At 39.4% G+C, this 24,579-nt stretch overlaps 1 protein-coding gene across 1 annotated transcript in view; it reads right to left on the bottom strand.

Annotated features, from left to right (window-relative positions):
• Positions 1–6,215: 6,215 nt before the first annotated feature.
• Positions 6,216–24,579, bottom strand: part of Ckmt2 (creatine kinase, mitochondrial 2 (sarcomeric)) — a 28,731-nt gene continuing 10,367 nt past the window's right edge. The window contains exons 2-10 of the mRNA XM_013015840.1: positions 18,966–19,134; positions 17,074–17,272; positions 15,558–15,653; positions 14,859–15,080; positions 13,147–13,232; positions 12,021–12,144; positions 11,083–11,217; positions 9,402–9,527; positions 6,216–6,480 (exon numbers count right to left, since the gene is read on the bottom strand). Of these exons, the coding sequence (XP_012871294.1) occupies positions 6,361–6,480; positions 9,402–9,527; positions 11,083–11,217; positions 12,021–12,144; positions 13,147–13,232; positions 14,859–15,080; positions 15,558–15,653; positions 17,074–17,272; positions 18,966–19,117 (1,260 nt within the window). The 5' untranslated portion in view covers positions 19,118–19,134 and the 3' untranslated portion in view covers positions 6,216–6,360. The remainder of the gene's footprint in view (positions 6,481–9,401; positions 9,528–11,082; positions 11,218–12,020; positions 12,145–13,146; positions 13,233–14,858; positions 15,081–15,557; positions 15,654–17,073; positions 17,273–18,965; positions 19,135–24,579) is intronic.

A 24,579-nucleotide genomic window follows, 5' to 3' on the forward strand; every position in this document is an offset into this window, starting at 1 on the left:
GAAAACATCATCTAACCTTATTTGGGTCTTTATATTTCAACTGGTTTTCCTATAATTGGTAAATTGTTGGACGTTCATAAGCTTCCCTCCCCTATCCAATTATCTCTGCCTTTTAAGTAGAGCATTTAGAACACAATTCAACAATATTTTTTTAATAAATAGCCACAGAGTATAACACTTAGGGTTCAGGGTCTATTTGTATGGTCAATTATGCTATTGTAGTGCAAAAGGCAATACATAAATGAAGATGTGGTTGTGAGTCAATAAAACTTATAATGAGCTTGATATGGCCTACAGCAGTAGTTTGTCATTTATATTCTGTATGGCTGGGTTTCAGCCTTTTATTTTGTCATTTATGCCATTTATTTTTAGTTTCTTATATTTGTTTTCTTTTTTGTACTATTTTATTTTATTTTGGCCAGTCCTGGGGCTTGAACTCAGGGCCTAGGCACTGTCTTTGAGCTTCTTTTGCTCAAGGCTAACATTCTAACACTTGAGCCACAGTTCCACTTGCAGCTTTTTCTGTTTTATACTATTTTAAATGGAGTGCCACATATTCCTCACTTGAGCTATCCCCCAACCTTTTTTTGCTTTAGTTATTTTTCATATAGTGTCTCATGCTTTTGCTGGGGCTAGTACAGTCTTCCCACCTCTGCCTTCTAAAAAGATGTGATAACAGATATGGCTCACTACAAACCTGTTTTTTTTTTTTAAATATGTGTCTTGCTAGCTTCTTTTGCCTGGGCTGGCCTCAGACCACACTCTTACTAGCTCTACCTTCAAGTAGCTAGGATTACTGAAGCATGTCATGGTACTCAACTCTGCTATCATTTGTTATTGTAGGTTTGCTGGTATTATTCTCTGAGGTCTTTTTGTCAGAAGAGTTTATTACTTTGTTTTTATGTTTGAAGGCTATGTTTTCTCAATATAAATTCTAGATTGACAAATGTGCAGTACTTAAATGCCATTATATTGTCTTCTGCTTTTCCTGGCTTTTAATAACAAGTCTATGGTAACTCTTTTTTGTTTTGTCAGTACTTGGGGTTTATTTGTTGTGTGGATGCTCTACCACTTGAGCCAGACCTCTGATCTGTTTTGCTTTAGGCTATTCTTTAGATAGGATCTTATTTTTTGCATTGGCTGATCTTGGACCATAATCCTCCTACCTATGACTCCGGCATAGCTAAAATACAACTTCATGCTCCCCTGACAGGTTTCTTGAAATGAGGTGGCATCTCACAACCTTTTTATCTAAGCTGCATTTGAGCTGTCATCCTCCAATCTTCCTCTCTTGAGTAGCTTGAGTTTCAGGTATGACCCATCATGCCTGATTACAGGAATTCCTTTTTTTTGTTTTTATGCATATACTATGTATTTTCCTCCTTTTAAGATATTTTCTTTATCCTGTGTCTTCTCACCAATTTTATTATGACGTGCTTTTCCTGGCTTCCTCATCTTTTCTTTTCTTTGTGTTCTCTGAACTTCTTAGATCTGTGTCTTACAATTTTCATAAAATTTGATTATTTTCAGCCATTATTTCTTCATAATCAAAGGAAAGACTAAATGTAAATGTTTATTTCTGTGCTTTTACTTAGTAGTTTATCCCTTAATTGTTCACACTTGTGTTCTTTTATATCGCTATTCACTTAATTTTATGCTAGACACAATTATAAAAACCTCTGGATTAAAGTTATCTTTCTATAAAAAATGTTAACTTTTGTGAGACATTGAAAATTTGCTTAGCTTTGTTAGGGCTGGGCTATTTAGTTTTGGTTCTTCTAGATTATGGCTCTCCTGCAGTGTAGGTAAATGCTCAGGGTATTCACCAAAACCTTTTTACTCTGAAAGGCTCTGAATTCTAATATGTTCCCTGTTCTCAGTGACCTCGGAAATGTTCCAATACAATCCTGTCTTTCAGTGCTTGATCTCTACTTCAAGTCCACCATGGACATAAACAACTGAAGAATGGACAGGTCCTGATCAGAATTGTAAAATTAAGTTTTAGGGCTTTCACTTCTACTCTATCTTCCCTGATACATAAACTCAGATCTATTTTCTTTACCCAGAGAGGCATACCATAAATACTGAGAATTTGCATAAGAAAATAACATATCACACATGGAAGAACAACTGTGTATTAAATCATGAACTTTTATTTAAAAAATCATGGAGATCAGAAGGCAATGGAACAAGACACAAAAAGACTTGAAAGAAGACAAAAAAGGAAGGAGATAATTTAATGTTTGTTAAGCAAGGAAATTTAGAGTTGTATTTTCCAAATTGTAAGCTTCATCACATTACTATATTGTAAAGGCAACAATGGACTACAGTTGGAATTTTTAATTTTTATGTTTGGGGGATTAGAGGAATGGAAACCAAAGCCTCATGCATGCTCAGAACAGGTTCTACCACTGAGCTACTTTGCCAGACCCCGAGAAGATTTTTAAAACTAGAAGACTGTAGGATAACAGAATAGAAATCCCTCAGAGTCCTTCTCAAATTGTAAGATGACTATTGTCATATGAAAGGTATATTTGGATAGGACATATATTCACTTGCATACAACATACATGTGCATACTAGATTCTAATGTAAACTGAATTTCCATAGGTTTTAATAAAAGAAAGCAAAAATGTAAAGCACTGCCTTAGATTATTTTAATAATAAAATCTTTGTAAGGCAGCGATTGCTTTTATTTTACAAATGAAATCATGACTAAGTTAAACAATTTGCCTCTGGTTAATGGCTGAACTTGAATTTAATACAGGTCTTTTGACCTTTGAGAAAGATTTCAAATATTATACTCAGACACACACACACACACACACACACACACACACACAAGGTCACTAAATTTTTTAGCTGAGGGGAGCACCACACTAAAGTCACTTTGGCCTTTCAGACCCAATGTAAGAGGCTTTTGCATACTCTCCAACACCATAAAGATAATCAGTTATCTCCGTGAAAGCCTTTCCTTTCTATTTCAGTTCTTCCATCTCATGTTATAAGGGACCCACCACTAATCAATATACTGTCAACCAATGCAACTGCTGTGCTGAAACCTCTTTCTTGGTTCATTTTTATCTGTAAAGACAGAAAATTTTCTGGAGTCCATTTGAGGAAGCACCAATTCTAGGAAGCTAGAATTGGCTCTCACCAGGTGATTATCCTCATATTGACTCAGATCATCTGTCTCCTTTCTCCTCATTTCTCTCTCTCTCTATCTCTTTGGTAGTTCTGTCCTGCTTGCTACACTGGTGCTATTCCTGTTCACTGTGCCTCCAGGCTCTAAACTCTTCTCATATTCAGTGTCCTTCAACATCCCTTATACTTTTGCCCTTCAGAACTTCGTTTGGCTGCCTTCAAAACACACAGATATTTTATGATGTGTGGCCTGAAGGAAGAATATTCCATTTCCCATAAGCAGACCTACTACGAAGCTCGGAAGTCAAGAAAAGCCCCATGTAGAAGAGAGTCAGGATGATTTCCTAATCACAAAGCCTGCTCTACTGCTTTCTGCCCCAGATACCAGAAGTAAAGCAAGATTTAAAAGGTCTGTGGCTTGGGCCTATGCCCAAGAATGATAAATATTGATTTAACAAGATCTTAGTTAACAAGACCTATTTGCATGACATATATAATTATTCTGGCTGGAAGATACAGCATTTAATTTGCATTTATTATTAGTTAAAACACCATTTTCTCTTCCAATAGAGTCTTCCAATGGTCTTTCATGTAAAAGACATTTTGTTAGCTTGCTATGGTGGCACATGTCTGTAGTCCCACCACTCAGGAGAGTCATAGTTGGAGGCCAGCTAAGATTACATAATAAGTTCAAGGCATAGCAAGACCCTGTCCCAAAAAATGTTTTAAGTCTTTTGTTTTCTTAGTTATAACATCCCAAGTTTTACACACTGGGTTCTATTGCTCAGATGCTTGACAATGTCTGAAGGGAAAAGATATGCTTATATCCAATATAAGCATGGTTGTATAACTTAAAAATTGAAGAGTTGTCAGGAAAGGATATGTGATTTATGTCACCTTTTCCAAAGAGAAGTAAGATGTCAAATCAAGTGCTTAAGACTCCACTGTAAACTTGATCTACAATGAACAGTCTTCAGTGATGAAAATTTTGTTCTTGACAGTAAAGTCATGAACGCATTCTTGGCAACACACTAACGGTCATATAATCAAAAGTCTCACAGTATTAGTGTTTTAATGATTAAGTACTAATAGTAAGCAAGTCAATTTTGGATGCAAATGTCAGCACTATTATTGATGGCTCAAAGTGAATAATGAATTAGGTACAAATGCAGCAACAGAAAAGGAGAGCAATGTTATCTGGAATTCCTTATACTTTAGTATTTAACTAATTCTTGCTAATGATGATGAATTTACTTGAGATGACAAGGTTTGCTTTCTTTTATGATTATAGCCATATATTTCATGACAATACTGATGTTTCAGCTTGTCTTTTGAAAAAAGTGGCATGCTAATGTATTGCCTACTCTCTTTGGCTCATCCATGTCTATTTTTCTTTTGCTGAATGAATTTTCCTTCATTTACCACTTAGATCATAAGACATTTCACAAATCATCAATCCTGTTGACTTGGCTTAAAGGTGATGTTAAGGGGCTATTCAGAGAGAGATTGATATACTAGTGTTTTCTTTAGTTTTACTGTATCACCAAATACATCGATTAAGCATTTATAAGTGAACTTTTGAAAATATTAATTAGATTTATACTCAAAACAACCGGTTTGTTTTCATTATATATAGAAGAGCTTTAGGGTCCAAGAGATTGAGTCCCTCCATGTCCTTTAGTGAGAGAACTGGGACTTGTACTTCAGCAGCACTAAGCTGTGAAGTTAATACGCTTAAAAGGGTACCACAGTTTCCCTACCCTCTAGCTCTCTACACCCAGAAAAAAAATCACCCACTGTCAGAGGTTGTGATTCCTTTTTTGCCTTCAGAAACTAATTTAAAATAGTCCTCCAAAAGTTATATGTGTGTATACATACATACATACATACATACAGATAGACAGACAGACAGACAATATGTATTCCTCTACCACATCCCATTCACAGTACCTATCATGCTGTCCTCAATTATGTTGCTTCGTTTTTTTCTGAATTTCTGCCACATACCAATTTGTCACTCCAAACTTACAATTGTGTCTATTAGTACCAGAACACTTGTGTTATTTTTATATTTCACTTATCTCAAGGTGGCAGGAGGGAAGTCAAGGGCTGCTTTATTTTATTTTGTTTTATTTTAACTTTAGTTTATTTTAACTGTAACTCTGACAGTGCTCTCTTACCATAGAATTCAGAACTTGATCTTACTTCTGAAGTTCAAGCTAATATTTGTTTTTTGTATGTAGTGCAGTTTTATAATTTGTCACATGATTGGTCACTCCCCCATCTTCTTTCACAACCCTTACAATTACAGACATCACAGGATGTATGGAAAAGAATCACAAGAGGCAAGGTAAGGATCAAGAAGCTGAAGGAAGAATTTGTCTCTCCAGTTATACTAAAAACAATTCAGTATTTTAACATATAATTTTCAATTGTTTTTGAGAGACTAGTACACAAATGGACAATGGCTAAGACCATAGGTGACAACAGAGCTCTTTCCCACAATTTCTAAAGCAAGCAATCCTGGAAGTCAAACGACAGGCTGTAATAGCCCACAAAGGTCATTGCCCCAGAATGATCAGGGACTGCTGGATCCCCTAGATGTTCTTCTTGTTTCTAATTATCACTACTCCAGCCTCCTGTGCCTGTAACCCAATCAGAGCTTAACTTGGGTGTCACTTTCTTTTTAACCCTTAAAGTTTCCCCACGCCTTTGCCTGCCTGTGAATCTCTGCCTAATGCAACTAGTGATGGCTGATTCTCTTGCTACAGCATGCCTCTGTCATGTGTGTCATCTTTGTTCATTTCTACATCTGCAAGAGACATTGTCTCCTCTTGCTCTGTTTTCCAGAAAACTGATGATTGTTTAGTTCCTAATTTTCCAATGGTGTCCCATAGGGATTTATTAAAAGGCTGGCAATATTTAACATCTAGATAGCTAAAAGTTTGTCTTGATGTATATCTAAGTGGTCTTCAAAATATTGATTTATCATTACCTTAAAGTATTTTTGCCTCATGCTCCTTATGATTGTTCCTCTTGGTAGAATCTAAAAGCCAGTGAAATAAACCAAAGATATTAAGGAGAGTTTTATTGTAAAGTTAGGAAGGACCTACAATTTTACATTTTTTTCAAGTCTACAAAAACTCTCAGAGTAGAGACTTCTTTATATCTGTCATACCAGCAGACAGATTATTTGTAAATTAGGAAAGGGAAATTTCACTTCTTGCTAAACTGAGGCAGAGGTGGTGGTACTTTAATGTCTTGACCTCTCTCCAGCTTCTTTTCACAATCCACCAAGTAGTTGACTCCATCGATGACTATCTGAACAAGTTCAACCTTGACAATGAGAAAGAGGAATGATTAATTTTGACAGAAAACAACTGCAAAGCACTGATACATAGAAGCATTTCTGTGATAAATGAGAACCTGCCACTCATCTGGACTTTGTGACAATTTTTTTTCCTTCTATTTACCTAAAGAATTATGGGAGAAGAGTGGTCTGAAGATTGCGGTCAGAGATAGAAAAGAGGCTTCATAAGAGAGTCTCTCAGGTTTTCTTCAATGAAGATGGGTTACTACTTCGTATATGAGAATATATGTACATACACATATACATATATGTGCATATATACATGTATATGTAAGCTATTGTTTGTTTCTCATCAGTCTCTAAAGTATCAGACAATACAATGACAACCTTCTTGTTGTTCTTTAGATCTTAATTCTGACTTGCTGCTAAGCTATCTGAGCACTGGCTATACTAGTTGAGGTACCATTTACAAACTGTGTGTCCTCTTGAAAAATTGCTTAAAATCAAATGTTTTGCAACTAAGCCATGTTTCTACTGGGCTAGGCAAATTTATTACTTAAAGTATACTTAAACAAATTACATTAAGGTATGCTAGAAAAGTACTGCCCTTAAAAATTATAACTTTGATTTCCAAATATTTGCTTTTCTTTTTCTTTTTGGTCTGGTCGTGGGGCCTGAACTCTGGGCCTGGGCGCTGCCCTCAGCTCTTCAGCTCAAGGCTAGTGCTCTACCACTTGAGCCACAGCACCACTTCTGGCTTTTTTCTTTTTACTTATGTGGTGCTGAGGAATCGAACCCAGGGCCTCAAGCATGCAAGGCAAGCACTCTACCACTGAGCCACCTTCCCAGCCCATATTTGCTTTTCTTAAAGTAAAGCATATATACCCATGAATTCTCCCTTCCTCCCCGCCTGCCCCCCAGGGTATTCACCTCCTGAACAACTTAGTTTTACTGCTGCTGAGGAAATCTAAACTGAAATAGTAAAGCAACAAGTTGATGCCCGGTAACATAAATATATATGCTATAATTTAAGAATGAGCAGCAAGGATGGAAGGGATCATTGAGTGGTTTGAATTAGAAAAACTTTGGGCATTACAGAGTCTAGTTTCATCTCTATCTCTTTCGATGTGTAAGAAACTGAGGCCCTGAGAGAAGGTTAGATTGAACAGTAGGCCGTTACTAATAAGACTTTGGCTTATCCAATTTATCCCTCCTGTGGTGGTCAGGGTGTGGTGAGATGGGTTTCCCATTCATGGCAAAGGGAACTCTATCTTGGTATAAATCTTTTTATAGGCAACTTGGCCGTAATTAGAGACCTCTGATTTATAAACCAATACCTCTTTTCTAAAAATGCATCCCAACTAAATATTCAAAGTTCTGATTAGAAATGTATAGAGATGACCAAACAAAATATCAATCAGGAAAAGGTTAACTAGGACTGTCATCAAAAATCATTCTTTTTGGTAAAGGTCTCTGTTTGTTTTGGTGTAGTTAAGCGTTCTACCACTGAGCTACTTCCTTAGTCCAAAAATCATGCTTTTGAAGGACACTAAATATTCTGGGGAATATTTTTAGAGAAAATATTATCATCCCAAACATGTGCTATAATGAATTTATAAAAAGTTTTCTGAATAATAATTTCAGCTGGGCACTGGTGGCTCACGCCTGTAATCCTAGTTACAAAGGAGGCTGAGATCTGAGGATCAAGGTTCAAAGCTGTTCTGGGCAAGGAAAGTCTGTGAGACTCTTACCTTCAATAAGCCACCAGAAAACTGGAAGTGGTGTTGTGACTCAAGTGGCAGAGCACCAGCCTTGAGTTGAAGAGCTGAGGGACAGCACCCAGGCCCAGAGTTCAAGCCCCACAATCAAAAAAAAATATTTCAAAGATAGATGGCAGTTTAAAGCCAGGCAGTGGCTCATGTCTGTAATTCTAGCTCCTCAGGAGGCTGAGATCTGCAGAATCACATTTTGATGCCAACAAGTACAGAAAAGTTTACTGGATTCCACAGAGTTAAATGCATGGCTAACGTGGTATGGTACTAGCCTAGCACTGAGTTCAAACCCTAGCACTGCCAAAAATGAAAGGGAAAAGGAGGTAGTTTAAAGTAATGTTCATAATGATCATTGAAGTTGTTGGATTAACTAGTGTTTCTTTTAAAACACTTGGTATGCTTCTAGTTTTTATAATGATCATTTAGCAACTTAAAATTAAGCTACAAGTTGCAGTTTGATGACCATGTAAATAGAGATAATATCATTTTACAGTGGTTCTCTCCATTTGTAGTCTTCTGACCAGAACCCCCATATTATTTACTGGGATAATTTAATGAATTTGCTTAGCATTCACTTGATTATTCCTTAAATGAGTTCTTTATGCCTCATCTCATTCTTCACTCAAATTCTACACATATCATTGAATTATATTCATCCTATGTATTCACAGATCCCCTCAGCACTGTTCTATAAGTAAAATCTTATATATAACTAGTATAAACTTTATTTTTCATCTTAACACTCAAAACTTTAGAAACCATCAAGGATTTAAGAGAAAGTCAGTGAAAATTTCACATTTCCTACCTTTAGAAGGTTAGCACACATGTTCTGTGACTCCATACAGATAAAAATGCTGCTGTCCTTTAGCATAATAGCACTCCTACTGATAAAGATTGCTGGAATAGCTCGTGGGGTCAGTCAATGGCAACAGTCTAACTGTGAATCCCTTTTCTTGCCTGTGAATTCTCCAAAGGCATTGTGTTTACCTTTATACATCATTTACCATGGAAGAGTAATACTGAGAAATGAATAGCTAGCATGACTCAGAACTCAATGGGAAACAGGAAAACTAGATGGTTGTGAATAGAGTGAGGCTGTTGAGGTTACTTCTCTGTTCTTCTTTCTCTTAGGCTGCTTTTATTACCCCGTGTTAGGAAAGTGAGAGAGCTGTTACCTCTGATCTACCGATCCGATCTATGTTAGAAATGTCATATACATCCGCCACTGCTGCCGTGTCCACACCACCCGTGCCACGCTTCTGGAGCCTCAGGTTCTCCAGGATCTTAGAAAAGCGTGGATCCTAGCAGAAGAGCAAAGTTCATTTACTACTATTGGCAAATCACTGAGAAACAACATGTTATGAGTAATAATGTAAATTAACATGTATAAAGCATTCATTTACTTTGTAGCAGGTGACTGTGCTTAAAATTTTAAGCTTTATGGCAACTTAATAAACTGCTTTCACCCTTGACTTAATTTTCTGTTTCTATAATAAAATACCAAGGACAAGGTAAACTTGTAGAAAAAGAAAAGTATATTTGGCTCACGGTTCTGGAGGCTGGGAAGTCCAAGAGCATGATGCCGGCAACTGCTCGGCATCTGGACAGGGCCTTCTTGTTGCATCATAATATGGCAGAGGGTATCACATGGTGAGACAGAATGTGCATGCTAGTGTAGGCCTTTCTCCTTCCTGTACAGCCACTATGGAGCCTGGTACCTCATCTAATCCTAATTAACTTCCAGAGGCCCAACTACAAATACCATAAACATACAAAACCAGAGATGGACTTTCCAATACATTAAAATTTTTAGAGGACACACTAAAACCACCGATCTCATTTCACAACGGAGCGACCAGAGGCTCAGAATTTTCTTATCCAAAGCCACTCAGCTAGAAGGTAGCAGAATTGTAATTTAACTTGGGTAATCTGACTACAATTTTCTATTCTTAGCTTCTGCAATCTTTTTGGTTTTTACATCTCAATGCAAACTTTGGTATACTTTTACTCATCTGTATAACAGTTGTCACTGTTAAATTATAAAGGTTAATTTAGTTGAAATAATCTTTTTAAGATTAGAATTTCAATAAAAATTCATATTTTTTTCAGCAGGCAGCACATTGTCTGAAATGGTTTTTAACGTATTTGATTTGCTTTATACGATGTGGCAGAAGCTACTAGTTTCTAACTTGAATCTTTGTCCAGCATTAGTGCTAGATCTTGCCAGCTAAGATCTTGCTTGAACGAAGTGATGTGTACCTGGTTTAGGCCTTAACCTTAGATTTTTACAGGATTATACCTGTACACTTTCTCTCTCCCTTTTTCATAAGCTGGAACATGTGGCCTTACTGTGATTATGCAAATAAACACAATGCCCTAAGTAGCCCTCCAAGCATGGTCCCCTGACTAGCAGCTACAGCATCATCTGGAAACTTGCAAGATATGCAAATTCTACAGGTAGGATGTAGCAATTGGTATTTGACCAAACCCTTCAAAGCAATTCTCAGCGTACTCAACTTTAACTGTTTGCATAAAAAGAGAGAACAGAAATGGAAGGAGCTTCAGGGAACAGGGCAGAGTAGAGCAAAAACTTGTCTATCTTGATTTATCACATGATGGAGAACTCAAAGGCCTGGTTCTTGAAACCAAAAGCATTTGCTTACAAGTCTTAAGCTTTTTATCATAACTAATATAACTAAATGTCTTTTGAGGCAAACTTAACCTTTTCTTGCTAATTTCCTATTGTAGGTGTTGGAAGTAAGGGTTGGGCAGTGATATCTTTTTCCCTCCACAAAGCAGTTACATTTGAGCCAGTCCTGTTGGAACCCAACAAGCCTTCTTGTTACATAACGTTACCTTGCTGAGTTTTGGGATCCTAACGTGGACACCAGCTCGTAATCCAGTTCCAAGGTTTGAAGGGCAGGTCAGAATGTATCCTAGACGCTCATTCCACATGAACTCCCAACCTCGCTCTTGGATTAACCGTTCTACCTACAAGTAGACCAAAACCAAACGAGTGAGAGTTTGCTCAGCTCATCCCAAACACCAGAGAGAGAGGAAGACATATGTAGCACACTTGTCACCAATAAAAATGAAATAGATTCCCAGTACTTACTTAATATAAAATGATACATCTATTACAATGTTAAAATGGTCTAATTAAATCAGATAAACCACAAAAAGCATTGAAGATTATCTACTAGACATCAACAAATGTCAGTTGATGTTATTTTTCAAAGTAAGACAATAAAAAAGCTGGGAATTCCCAGAAGCCAAGTCTGTGGCCAAGTTATATCCTGCTCAGAATAGCCAATATTAAGAAAAGGGAAAAGTAACTAATGAGCCACAGACTCCACAAACTATGGTGAGCTTTTGAGAGAAGCATATTAGTAATAAGGAGAAAGTCAATGATTTTCTGAAGCATAGACCTGGAAGTCCCACTCTAAAAAATACACTTTGATTTACAGAAAAACTTCATTATATCTTAGAAGTTACTGTAATATTTTGTTGTTGTTGTTGGTGGTGGTGGTCATGGGGCTTGCACTCAGGGCCTGGCCACTGTTCCTGAACTCTTTGGCTCCAGGCTAGCACTCTATCACTTTGAGCCACAGCACCACTTCTGGTTTTCTGGTGGTTAATTGCAGAGAAGAGTTCATGGACTTTCCTGCTCAGGCTAGCTTTGAACCATGATCCTTAGGTCTCAGCTAGGGTACAACTTGTAATGTCTTTTTGACAATGAAAAATAGATGGAGTTTATTGCAATGAGAATTCAGAAATCTTTGTTTGAATCTTACTTCTTTTAGTCCACGACAGAATCGCTCAAACACTCGTTTCATATTGCCTCCTTTTTCCATTGAGATTACTCTGGTGTGGTCTTCCTCATTTATCCAGATGAGAAATGTCTTGTCAAAATTATGCCTAATGAAGAGAGTAGTATGGTATTGAGTGTTAATTGCATTTGTCTCAGCACATAAAAATTCCTATTACCTCTGTAGCATGAGTGCTTCATTTCACCTTTCTCATTTCCTAGATGACCCTTCTCTCTTAATTGTGCCTGAACAAGTACTACAAAATAATGCTACCTTGATAGAATGAAGAATAAGGGAAACTCTAGTTCTCAAAGATATCATGTTGTTTTGTCCACAATGAATATAATCTCCTTAGCTCCTTAGGATGAAAATAAATAGCTGAACTATGATAATATTTAGCTATGACACTAACAAAGAATATTTTGTCTCCTAACAGATTCCATCAAAACCTTATTGTGTTGTAATAAAATCAGGTGGGCTTATCTGCAGCCTGAAAGAGTTCATGCCTAAAAGAGTACTCCTCGGTTTGCTGTGTACACCTCGGGCCTCCATCCTCTGAGAACCTGCTCATGAATACTTTTACTATATCCTTTGAATAGAGTTAGAATAATCTTCAACGTGGGCTGAGGACTATTGCCATAACAAAATATATGCACACTTGTCAATTCCTCCTTTTAGGGTTTTTCTTAAGTTATCAGTATTCATTATTCATCTTTTCTCTTTTAATGTCATGAGACAAACTCTCTGTGAGGTCAAGTAATAAGGAAGCAAATCTTTTTCTTTTAGTGGTAGTCTTTTTGTCACCGTGCAAGATTCATGCAAGCCAGCTCACAATTCTAATTATCATAGTACTTCAGTGTGTATATATCACTCACTCACACACATACACATATACATACTCACACTCAAACACACAGATTCATACACACACTCATACACACACACACACACACACTCATATACAACATTCACAAGTAGTCTTGTCTCCCCCATTTAGCTCAAGACGGGCATGCTGTCAACTGCAGTTCACAGCAACTTCAGGTTAGGACAAGCAGGTGATCTGAGGAGATCCTCTGCATACACGGCAAGTACGAAAATGCTGTGTCCATACCAGATTCCCCGGGCATCTGGCCAGTCACGGGCCATCCCCGCACATGTTAGTAAAGGGGAGACTGGCTTATCAAACAGAAAGTGGTCCTGTAGGCCAAAAGGGACAAAGCAAGAGAAGAAACTGATGAGATCAGGCTTAACTTCAAGTGCTAGGTGACCCAAGTTTCTATTCACTAATAACGGCTAAGGCCTCTTAGATGTTCACAGCTTGGCTGCTCATAAGAACTCACTGGCAGCTTTAAAAAATGCTAGTGCCTAGTTACTGTCCTCTAGTGATTCTGTTTTAATTGCCCTTGTTCTACAGATATCTGAATTCATTATTATTGGGCATGGCCTAGGCAAGGGAGAGCTCATGAAGTGATTCTGGTGTGTAGCTAAGGTTAAAAACTACTGGCTTCCTTCAAATGGATTTTTTAATGTATCAGAGATAGCCTGAAATGTGGTATCCTCTTGCCTCAGCCCCTCAAGAGTTGAGATTACAAGCATGTTACCATGCCCAGCTTGGATGGAATCTCTTAATTCTTAAATCACTACTGAGTATTGATTTACCACTAGAATGAATGTTATATAATGTCAGAGTAAACAAGCATGAGGGGTGCTATCCTGAAAAGTCAGTACTAGATGACATAGCTGACAATCTGTTTCTATCATTCTTTTTATTAATTGACTTTATTATTATAAAAATTATGTACAGAGGGATTACAATGAGTAAGGCAATGAGTACATTTCCTTTCATGGAGTGTCTTCTGCTCCCTCACTCTCTCCCAGTCCCTCTCTCCCATCTCCACCCACAAGTTGTATAGTTCACTTTCATCAGTGTCCAGTGAGCCCAAGGGGAGCTCCTTTATCCTTCTTTTCCTGGGTATATAATAGCATATCTCTTTAATACCATATATTCAAACATGACTAATTAGAGGTAGTGGACATGGGGAGGAAAATCCTTCTAGGGCCTGTAGAAAGTGAGAGAAGTTAGAAACTTGAGTCAAGAGGATTTTAGACTGTCATTTCCCAAGACAAAGCTCAACCCTGTGAACAGCAATCAGATTCACTATTAGTTGTTCTGAAACAGACAGCCAGACAGTTGGCCAATGGCCATGGAGACCAGGAGGGTAAAGCTGCAACCAGATGGCTGGCTTGTCTTGTTCAGAAGCAAGGCATACTTTCTGGAATTTGAATGGATAGCATTTCTGTTTTCTTTGGAAATTGAGTTGCTTTTTCTAAGTACTCATTTTAGCTGTGCACAGGGGAAAACTAAGGGACAGGACTTTTGTCTACCCAGTGCAGCAGAGAAGCTTGGAGGTTACTAGAAGCGGTATGAACAACACGGGGCTCTGGAGGCTGGCACCACATGTAGGGGAGACCCTGCGTGCTGTGATTTCCTCCCTAGATTTTCCCAGCCTCCTAGACTTTTCTTTGGGAATGTAATGGTGATCATCCTTTGAGTACAGTCAGGATAATTCGCATTTACCAATAAGCAAGAGGCTCCTCCATTCACCTCCACCCTCCAACACCTCCCCTCCCCCCCCCAGCAACTTCACATTGCAAGAACCTCGCCATCTTCCATATACTGAGGTGGTAGAAATCCCAGGCTAGTCTTAGTCTGGGCCAAACCAGTTGAGAGTCTCGGACCAGGGCCAGGTCTCCCTGAGAGGACAGGACTGCCCTACACGGTCAGGGCTTTCTGTCTATCCACTCCCCAAGCAGGCCACTCACATCGATGAGCCGCTGCTGGTCATGCTCCGTCATATCCGACAGCCTGTAGTAGCGACCAGCTAGATCCCCCTTCAGACCCTCCAGGGCCGTGATCGCCACATTCTCCACCTCCCTTCGTTCAGCCCGGGAGCAGGCGGGTGGCAGGCTCAGCCCGCGGATGCTGCGGCCAGTACGCACCCGAGAGGATAGCACATAGCGCTCATCAAATTGCCCATGGGTGATCTATAAAGCAGAGCAGAGCAGAGTGGAGGGTTACTGCCCAGCTCCAGGTCCCAACTCTAGTAAGTTCCCGTCCACTGTCCTGGAGCTTCCCGGAGGCTGTGTATAACTACAAAACCAACTGTTGGACACAGCTGGAACTCTAGAACCTAGTCTTCAGATAAAAAAAGAGCAGCTGTTTCACAGAGTGGAGTCTGGAATCCGTGACCCCAATAGGTGCTTGGGTTGAAAAGAATTGCTTTAGGAAAGGGTTGAAGTTCCCAGGGACCAACCCTCACCTAGAGGCATTTTTAAGGAAGGTGGAAACTTCTTACACTTTTCCTTTGGCTCTCCAAGGAATATGTTCTATTTTAATAAGTTCTGGGTAGTCCCAGAGCCTTCAAGAAACATCTAACCAGAGAAGCAGCTCTTACCCTCCCTCCAGAGCCCATATTCTGGATTGCCAGCTTCAAGGAAGGAAAGACAGAGGCTGGAACCTACCTTGGATGCATCCAGGTCTGTTGGGTGCCTCATCACCCTAGGGTCATAGCCATTGTGCCTCAGTTTTATGACAGGGTCAAAAAGGTCAGCAAACACCTGCAAGAAGGAAGATGCTTCTGTTTCCACTTTAAATGGCTCATCTACTAGTGCAAGGCCTTTCCTTTCCCTTGCCCTTTTTTATCTTCACGGCCAGACTTGATTTCTCTGCTGAAATTCTTTATATTACTATGGGGGAAATGAGCATGAGAGGAGGCTGGTGGCTAGTAATAAAAAGAACACCCCATACCACAGAAAACCTTGTGGGGTGGAGCATCTGGCTGCCTGAGAGAAAGCAGGGCTGCTGAACTCTTTTAAACCTCTTCCCTAGGGAATCTTCCAAAGCCACTGCCACTGAATAATCTGCTCTGTGGAATAAAAAATGCTTGCAGGTTAGGGGCTAGGATGCTAGGTTTTGTGCTGTAAGAAACCCAGGTTCTAAGGTTGAACTACAGTAACATACTAAATACACGGGGAAACGAGGCTATATAAGAAGCACATGGAAGCAGGCAGGACCAAGCAGGAGGCTCTCCTGTGAGGAATTTCTCCAGCCCATCAGTTCTGTACAAAATCTAGTTGACAAAACAAAACAGACAAAATACAACTTCAGGGATAGTATTTACGTAAAACAATGCAGAGAATCAGAATAACCTGCAGTTTGGGGAAACTGAGGGCTGTGGAATGTGGGCTGTGGGAAAGGGCTTTCATTCCAAGGAAACAGTTCTAGTTTGGGGGTAGAGATGTCCAGAGCTGTGTATTACAATAGTCAGTGAGCCACTGGTTTTATTTATTCAAGATCACCCCTCTTTTCGCTTGGGGGAAAAACTGGATGCTTTCCTGAGGACCTGCCTCCAGCTCCCTGTGGTAGAAGAAAGCAAAGAGGGAGCCACAGGCTGTGGGCCTGCACCATAATGAGGAAACTGCCATGTGGAGAGTCGGGCATGAGGCTGATTGCTGTTAATAACAGACCATCTCAGGCTTCTGCATCAAGGATGAAGATACTATAATCATGGGATTTGTCCAAGAGATTTAGTGAGCTCAGGAGTCTGGACTACAGTAGTAGGAAAGATCATTTCCAGACTACAGAAACTCACAACCTGATCCTGCCCATCTCAGCCACAACATGACAAATCCTATTGTCATACTAGTGAATAAACTTTATTTGACTCTTATTTTACTTTTCTGTACCAACTCATCCTCTTGACGAGCTCTGTCATGCTTCCACTTCTCCAAGAGGACCATTTGCTGCAGCAAAGGAAGCATTGTCTCTGGGAAGCTGCAGAGCTTATTGTGCCAGGAAGCAATGCAGAGGGTTCTCTGGGAGCTAGTCTCCCTTTATGGAAGCTAGTCTCCTTTTATGGAAGCTATGCCTGAGGGGGCAGAAAGCTGGCCCCATAGAGAAGAGGAGACCTCTGGGATGGCATACTTCAGTCCTAGCTGGGACATCCTCCAGTCTGAAATCAGCAGCCAAAGCTCTTACCTCATAGGACTCTTCATCTCCAGCCACCATGCCTACAGTCTTTATGAAGGGGTGGCCAGGGTTATCCACTCCAGTCTGGATACACTGGTCTAGGGTGTAGCCGTTGGGTGTCACCTTGTTGCGGAGCTTGGCATAGATGGTGGGGGTGAGGCACTCAGCCATACAGTTGTTGTGCTTGCGCAGGTCAGGATAGTCTGCACTGTGGGAGGAAAGAGGTTTCCAGCAAGCAGCCTCCAAGGAGAACGCTTCCCTTCCCGCCTCGCCCGCCACCTCCGCAACTCCCTCAAGGAGAGGACTACTCAGAGGACTATTTTTCTACTAGGCTCTCTTGGGGGTCACTGAACACAAAGACTGTTGTTGTCTAGAGCTGGTTTTTACTCAACAAACACAAATTTTAAAAATAACAGTAAGCAGAGAAAAGGCCCTATCTAATAGAGACCTCAAGATGCCCACTACAGACTCAGGTGAAGAGGGAGTGAAAGGAGAATATCAGGAGTCATAAATCATATGCAGGCTTCTCTTTTGTCCATTAATATATTTTAGTAAAATTCAGCCATAGCCCCAGTATGGTCCCTTAGGTCTGAGGCGGAAAGACTAGAGACTCTGCAGATGGAACCAGCCTCAGTTATGTACCTGTCCTGTCTATAAGGCTAGCTATAAGAGACATTCAGTAAATATATATTGAAAGACATCAGATAGGTGCTGTTGTATCCTGTGATATGTATTGGTCGGAGGGTAGGAGATTGAAGACCACTATTACCTGCTCGAACACAGGTAATCTTAGTTCTTGAGTACATGCTGGTTGCCAGTGATTTCCTCAGAGGTGCTGATTCACACAAGACAGAAAATGTCTCCAAGAGACACCGCAGTGGGTTTCCCAGTCTATCTAGTCACTCCTACCTTCATGGAATCCTAAGAAGTCACTCAGACTATTCAGTGTGGGCTGTGTCACCTACAGCCAAATTCCAAGTGCTGAAAAAAATGTAGCTATTCATTCTATTTCTCCTTTCCCATCTGCAATGTTTTATAAAGCTTAGGCTTAAAATTACTCCTATGGCATTTCATATTCCAGAATGCAATGTGGCAGTGAGTGAGGCATGGGATGGGTATGGGACCAAGGATCTTAGATTTGCCCTTGGCTGTAGCAGCTGTATGAACTTGGCTGCTGCTTAATGTGTGTGTGTGTTTGCTCACATACATGTGCATGTGTGTATACATGCATGTGTGTGTGTGCTTTGGTCCTGGGGCTTGAACTCAGGGCCTGGGCACTGTCCCTACATTTTTTGTTCAGGGCTAATGTTTTACCACTTGAGCTACAGTTCCACTTCCAGTTTTTTGATTGTTAATTGGAAATAAAAATTTCGCAGACTTTCCTGCCTGAGCTGGTTTTAAACAGCAATCCTCAGATCTCAGCCTCCTGAATACCTAGGAATAAAAGTATAAGGCACTGGCACCCAGCCATAATTATTATTAACTGCTTGATACTTTTTACTCAATTATACGTTATTTTTTTTACAAAAAGTAGCAAAACCAGCTAACCAGTTAATTTTTAAGACCTCATTTCATCACAAAAGGTAGCTAAGGTGAAAAAATACTCTACTTAGGGAAAGGAAGTGCTTAATGTACATATTAGCAGATATTCTCAAAAAGTAAGTGTTGAATATATGTTAGCTATCATGGTTATTATTATTCAAGTGGACTGCAAGCTCTGGGCAGAAATAATGATGCTACAGTTCCTTGTTTTTGCCATGGCTCACTGGGCTTAATGAGTCTCAAAAGTTTGCCTTAGTACTCCTGAAAGACAAGGAGCAGTGTCCTTGCTGACAGTTTCCAGTAGGGAAAGGCATAGGTCTGGTAGGCACTCGGAATTATTTAAAGCTTTGAAAACTTACCTTGCAGGAAATAGCCTATGCTGTTCCCTCGCCTCAGCGCACACCTTCTGCCTGTTCATCAGGTAACCAGTGGTCAGGGCACTGGTGCCCAGTGTAGTAAGTAGGAGAGATGCATTGCGGCCAGTTAGCAACTTGGAGAAGATGCTGGCCATGCTTCTTGGGTCAGTGTCTGGAAAGCAAAGGAACTGTCAGGAAGTGTCAGGTGGCCCCGGATCGTTGTACAGAGATCATCAGGCAAGTAAAGAGCCACAGCCCTTTTTGGGGTTGTCTTGTTTTTCTATTTCTTCTTTTCTTTTTTGTGTTCTTCACATTCCTTTCCAAACTGTGAACAGGGTTAGAATTCAGAAATGTCTACATTTCTCCGGATGTTCTTCAAGTACTCAGGTCAAGATGCTAACAATGAAGTAAGAGACTTGTGTTGTGATTCACCCACTGAGTTAGAACTCTTGAAAGGGCTCAAAGTCTTTCTAACAAAATTATATTCAGTTTAAGCCCTGGGTTCTTGCAGATTAATATTGGATTGCAAGCATTCTCTTAGAGATTACCAAGTGAAAAGGTATAATAAAGGAGAGCCAATCAAAGGAATAGCCACAGACTTAGACCCCCAATGATTTAAAGATTCTGGAATGCCGGGCTGGGAAGGTGGCTCAGTGGTAGAGCACTTGCCTTGCATGCTCAAGGCCCTGGGTTCGATTCCTCAGCACCACATAAGCAAAAAGAAAAAAGCCGGAAGTGGCGCTGTGGCTCAAGTGGTAGAGCGCTAGCTTTGAGCTGAAGAGCTGAGGGACAGCGCCCAGGCCCAGAGTTCAGGCCCGACCGGACCCAAAAAAAAAAAAAAAGATTCTGGAATGCCAAACAAGAATATAGATTAGCTTTAGATAAGATATTTTTAAAAACTAAGTGTTGGAATCACAATCATAAGCAAAACAATATGAGACTAGTAAGAAAGAGAATGATTTTAAATCACTTGATATAATACAGCTGAATGAAATGGAAGGTATTTCTTGAGAAATTACCTAGAATATGAAACAAAGAAACAGAAAATATCAGTTCAGAAATATAATGGAAAAAATGCCATGGTCAGATACACTTCTAATTAAAGTCTAATAGAGAATAGAAAAAAAAACACCTGAAGTCATTACTTGTAAAGAAGTAGCCAAGAGAATTATCCAGAACTGATGGAAGAATAGAGGCATAACAAAGTATAAGCAAACTGAGAAGAAACTAACACCTAGAAAAGTAACAGTAAAACTATGCAACAGTAACAAAGATATGAAAAGCAGAGAAAAAAGATAGCTCATCTTCAAAGGAATGACAAATATCAGCTAAGTTTTCAAAAATGAGCCCAAGGAAACAATGGTTCTAGAGACAAAGGGACAATGATTATAAACATATTTGGAGACACGGTCTAATTCTCTTTCAAAAGTAAGAGTGAAGAAAATAAAAACATACAATGAACACATCAATAACAAAGGAACTACTAAAACACATATTTGAAAAGGAAATAAATTGAAAACAGAACACAGAAATGCCAAGAGTGGAGAAAACATGTATCCATCTTAATAAATGTTCATTTAATTATCAACAACTTACTAAGCTCAGAATAAGCATACACAGAGATCAGAACAGCCAATTCTCCCCACAGTGTCACCTGGCAGGGACACAATGTAGGCCTTAGGGTAGAAGACAAAAGAACAGCTAGCTCACTCTCAGCACTTTATTTGGTTTCCCTTATTTGGATTTCCCTCCCAATTCAAAGGCTCCTAGAACTGCAACATGCTCCAGGCTATATTAAGAGCTTGAGGTAGGCATGTGGGCAGTTGGAGTTCAAACTCTGAACCATCCATGGAATGATAAACTGTGCTTAAGATGAGCATGAGCCATCACAAGGAGTGCTATACACACAAGTCTAAGAGTATGTTTTTAAGCTGGGCACCTGCTTAAGTGGCTCCTGCCTGTAATCCTAGCTACTCAGGAGGCTGAGATCTGAGGTTCAAAGCCAGCCTGGACAGGAAAGTCTGTGAGACTCTTATCTCCAATAAACTATTCAGAAAACTGGAAGTGGCACTGTGGCTCAAATGGTAGAGCGCTAGCCTTGATCTGAATCACTGAGGGATAGCGCCCAGGCCCAGAGTTCAAGCTCTGTGACCAAAAATAAATAAATAAATAAAAATTATCTTTTTAAGGTCTACTTTGTTCCTTGATTTCATTTTGGAAAAAAAAAATCAAGCTTTAGGTTTATTGTTCCCAACATCCCTACTAGACATCGCTATTAAACTAAAATGTCTCAACTAAAAGCATCAAAGACCATGCACATATCTAAGAAGTTGTTTTTCAACGTTACTAGGAAATTAGATACTCAGACAGCTTTTCTCCTATGTTAATGTTTATGAAAAATTTTCAATACTAAAGACAGCATGGATTGCTAAACCATAAAGATAAATTGGTCATTTTTCTTACATTTTTTAATTGTGAAAATACCGTACAGAGGGGTTATAATTACATGAGCAAGGTAATGAGTACATTTATCAAGCATTGTTGCCTCCTCCTATGTTTCCCCTTACCATCTTCTCCCCCGCCCCGCCCTCCCTCGCCAAAGTTGTAAAATTCATTTTAGGACATAACGTCTTGTACATCTCATTGTTGCAATGGATCCACCTGTATTCCTATTTAAACGATTTGTTTTTTCCCTTCCCCTCCACAAATTATACCAACATCAAATACAGTGAAAACAGAGGTTATACCGTGGGGGAGGGACATACAAAGCAACAAAGAAATCATCTTATAAATATGTTAGAAACAATTGCAAGAAAGAAAAAAAAACATTTTGCCTATCATCAACTTACCTGACTGTTTCTGTTTGTCTCAAACATATACTAGTTATTGCAAATAAGGGAAACCATGGGACCTATGTTTCTTTGGGCCTGGCTTACTTCACTTAATATATTTTTTTCCAAGTCTTTCCATTTCCTAACAAATGGGGCAATGCCATTCTTTCTGATGGAGGCATAGAATTCCATTGTGTGTGTGTGTATATATATATATATACCACATTTTCTTGAAGTTGTCCTAGGGACGTATAATGGCCTAATGCTAATCTCCTCATATATGCTCCCTACTAGATTTCAGGATGTTTCAGTCAATGTCCTTCAAGAAAAGGCAAGAGCAGGTCAAAGAGCTGCACTAATGCTCCCTGACCCTGTGTACAGCAGGCAGCTCTAACACACACAATCTATTGGGTTGTCTTATCTGGCTCAGAAAAATAAAGTAAGTGTTGTCTAAATGTTTCATAGACAGTAGAAGCCTAAAGTTAAGCTAGAACATCGCCATTTCCTAAGTGAATAAGAAGTGTATTCATTTTTGAAGTTGACCCAAATATCTTGATCTTATGTTTCTTTCTTTTCAGTTGTCTAATTATGTGTGATCACGTCAAAATCTGTTTGAAAGATAAATAATAAGAAGCAGTGTCAGAATTGTAGGGAGGGAATGGTCTCCATGTACAGCCCAGTAACAGCTGGTCTTCAAGGACTTCCTACCTGTGAGGTTTCTATGTGAATGGTGCCTGGCTCAAAACACTAAGCCTTGAAATGTCTCCTAAGCATAATTTAATTTCTGGAAATAATATTAACTTACTTTTATTTTGCAGTGCTAGACATCAAATTCAGGAGCTTTTGTATGCTACACAAGTCCTCACTTACCTCAGCCTCAGCCTCAATTTCAATTTACTAACAATTATAACACTGCACTCATGTCTAAACAATGGTATATTGTTTGGGGCTCTAATCATAGAGAGACCTTGATTGTAGGAAGCAGAGCAAATCTGCAACTGAAATTCTTAAGTACCCCTTCTAGAGAGTTGACCCGGGATCCAAGCTTCAGTGCATTGACAAATTCTTCTTCCTTCTATGGTTCTCTTTTGCCAAGATACACAGACATCAAGTTTCACTATTAAGCTGATATACTTGGGTGTGAAACTGTAACAAAAGTCTCACTGAATCTTTGATCTGGGAAGGGCAGCTCTGTGTTTTCCTGAAATTCAGAGCCAAATTGGAATGAAATCACTTTTTTCTCATGATTTAATGAAATCTTTATTGCATGTTAAAGTAAGTTCTTTTAATTTTTAAAAAATTATCTTAAGTTGTACAAAGGAACTTCAACATGTCAGTTTATGAATACAAGGAATTTTGATTAATGTCAACCTCTGAAAGCTATGCCGGAAGAATATTGTTTTGACTTCTACAAGCCCCTGTAACATGGCAGGCTTCAGATGTTACAGAAGTAGTGTTAGTGTTCGTGGTTGAACTTTCTGCTCAGAAGACACTCCATTTTGTTATTTGATAATGTTAAAAAAAATAAAAGTGGGAAGATGTTAGTGTATAGGAGGTGGTCTGCACTCACCAAAGTGCAAAGTATGTGATTTCATCTAGTTTCCAAATATAGTTATTTTATAAATAATGTATCTCATGGAAGAAAGTTTTGCATAAAAAGCAATCTTAGGTTCATATGTAAAACCGTTCACATTTTCCAATTTCTTCCTTGGCCTATACATTATCATAACTTATTGAACTTTCCATTCAGAGATTATGGGAGGAGCCATATAAGCCCTAGTACATCTCCCAGGATGAAATCTCCAGAGCATCCAGAGCCTTCACTGTTGGCCTTCACTCCTGCAGCCAGAGGGGTTTGTGGGAAACAAAGGAGTATCTCACTTGCATCTTGCAGCACACACATCTGTGTCTCTGTAGCAGCATCCTTTGAGAACCCACTACAGTATACTGATCTTGTTCTCCTGTCTTTGAAACTGAAGCTCTTTGGAGCATAGTCTATAATAGAAATGCTTTATGTGACAGGGGCATGCAGTACTCATAGTTGGGGGCTCCGGTGTGATTTTAAGGTAGCCTGAGAGTTCTTTCTAGAAATCCTGGGCAGGTTATATCTGTGCTTGGTTCTATTCTTTCTTACCCCAGGCTGACTTTCCACATTTTCAGACTGGACCTGCTTAGACCAAAGTAGGCTCATGTGGATGATGTTCATTCACCCCAAGATCACGGAAGCACACACATTGGGCTATCTCGGTATTTGATAGGAGCAACAAGCGATGTCAATGATGTGAGGCTGACAATCCAATATGACATTTTCTTGTGGTTTCCATGAGCCACGATCCATTCCCAAAAGTAACTTCATCTTCCCTTGGTTGTGACTTTTGTTTGTGAGCATGGCCTGCAGCCCTCTACTATGGGAGAATTTGCAGGAAAGTGTATCACCACTAAAAGAAGTTACACACATCACCCCTAGCTCCTCCTCACTCTATACAGAATGTGAAACAAGACAAACAGTTGATGCGAGACAGTCCCTACATTCTGTCTTGGGAGAAAGAGACAAATACCAACTGAACAAGACTGCACTGGGAATTTCATAAAATCACATATAGTTCATGCATATATCACTCACTCATAGACTGTCACTATTTTTTGCAGATTTTTAAAAATTTATTTTTATTGTAAAGATGCTGTACAGAGGGTTTACAGCTACATTTCCTGTCCAGCAGTGTTACCCCCTCCCTTGTTCTTCCACTATCTCTTCCCCTATCTCCCTCACTCCTCTCCACCCCATG

Source organism: Dipodomys ordii, unplaced genomic scaffold (genome assembly GCF_000151885.1).
Source record: "Dipodomys ordii isolate 6190 unplaced genomic scaffold, Dord_2.0 Scaffold28, whole genome shotgun sequence".
NCBI classification, from domain to species: Eukaryota; Metazoa; Chordata; class Mammalia; order Rodentia; family Heteromyidae; genus Dipodomys; species Dipodomys ordii.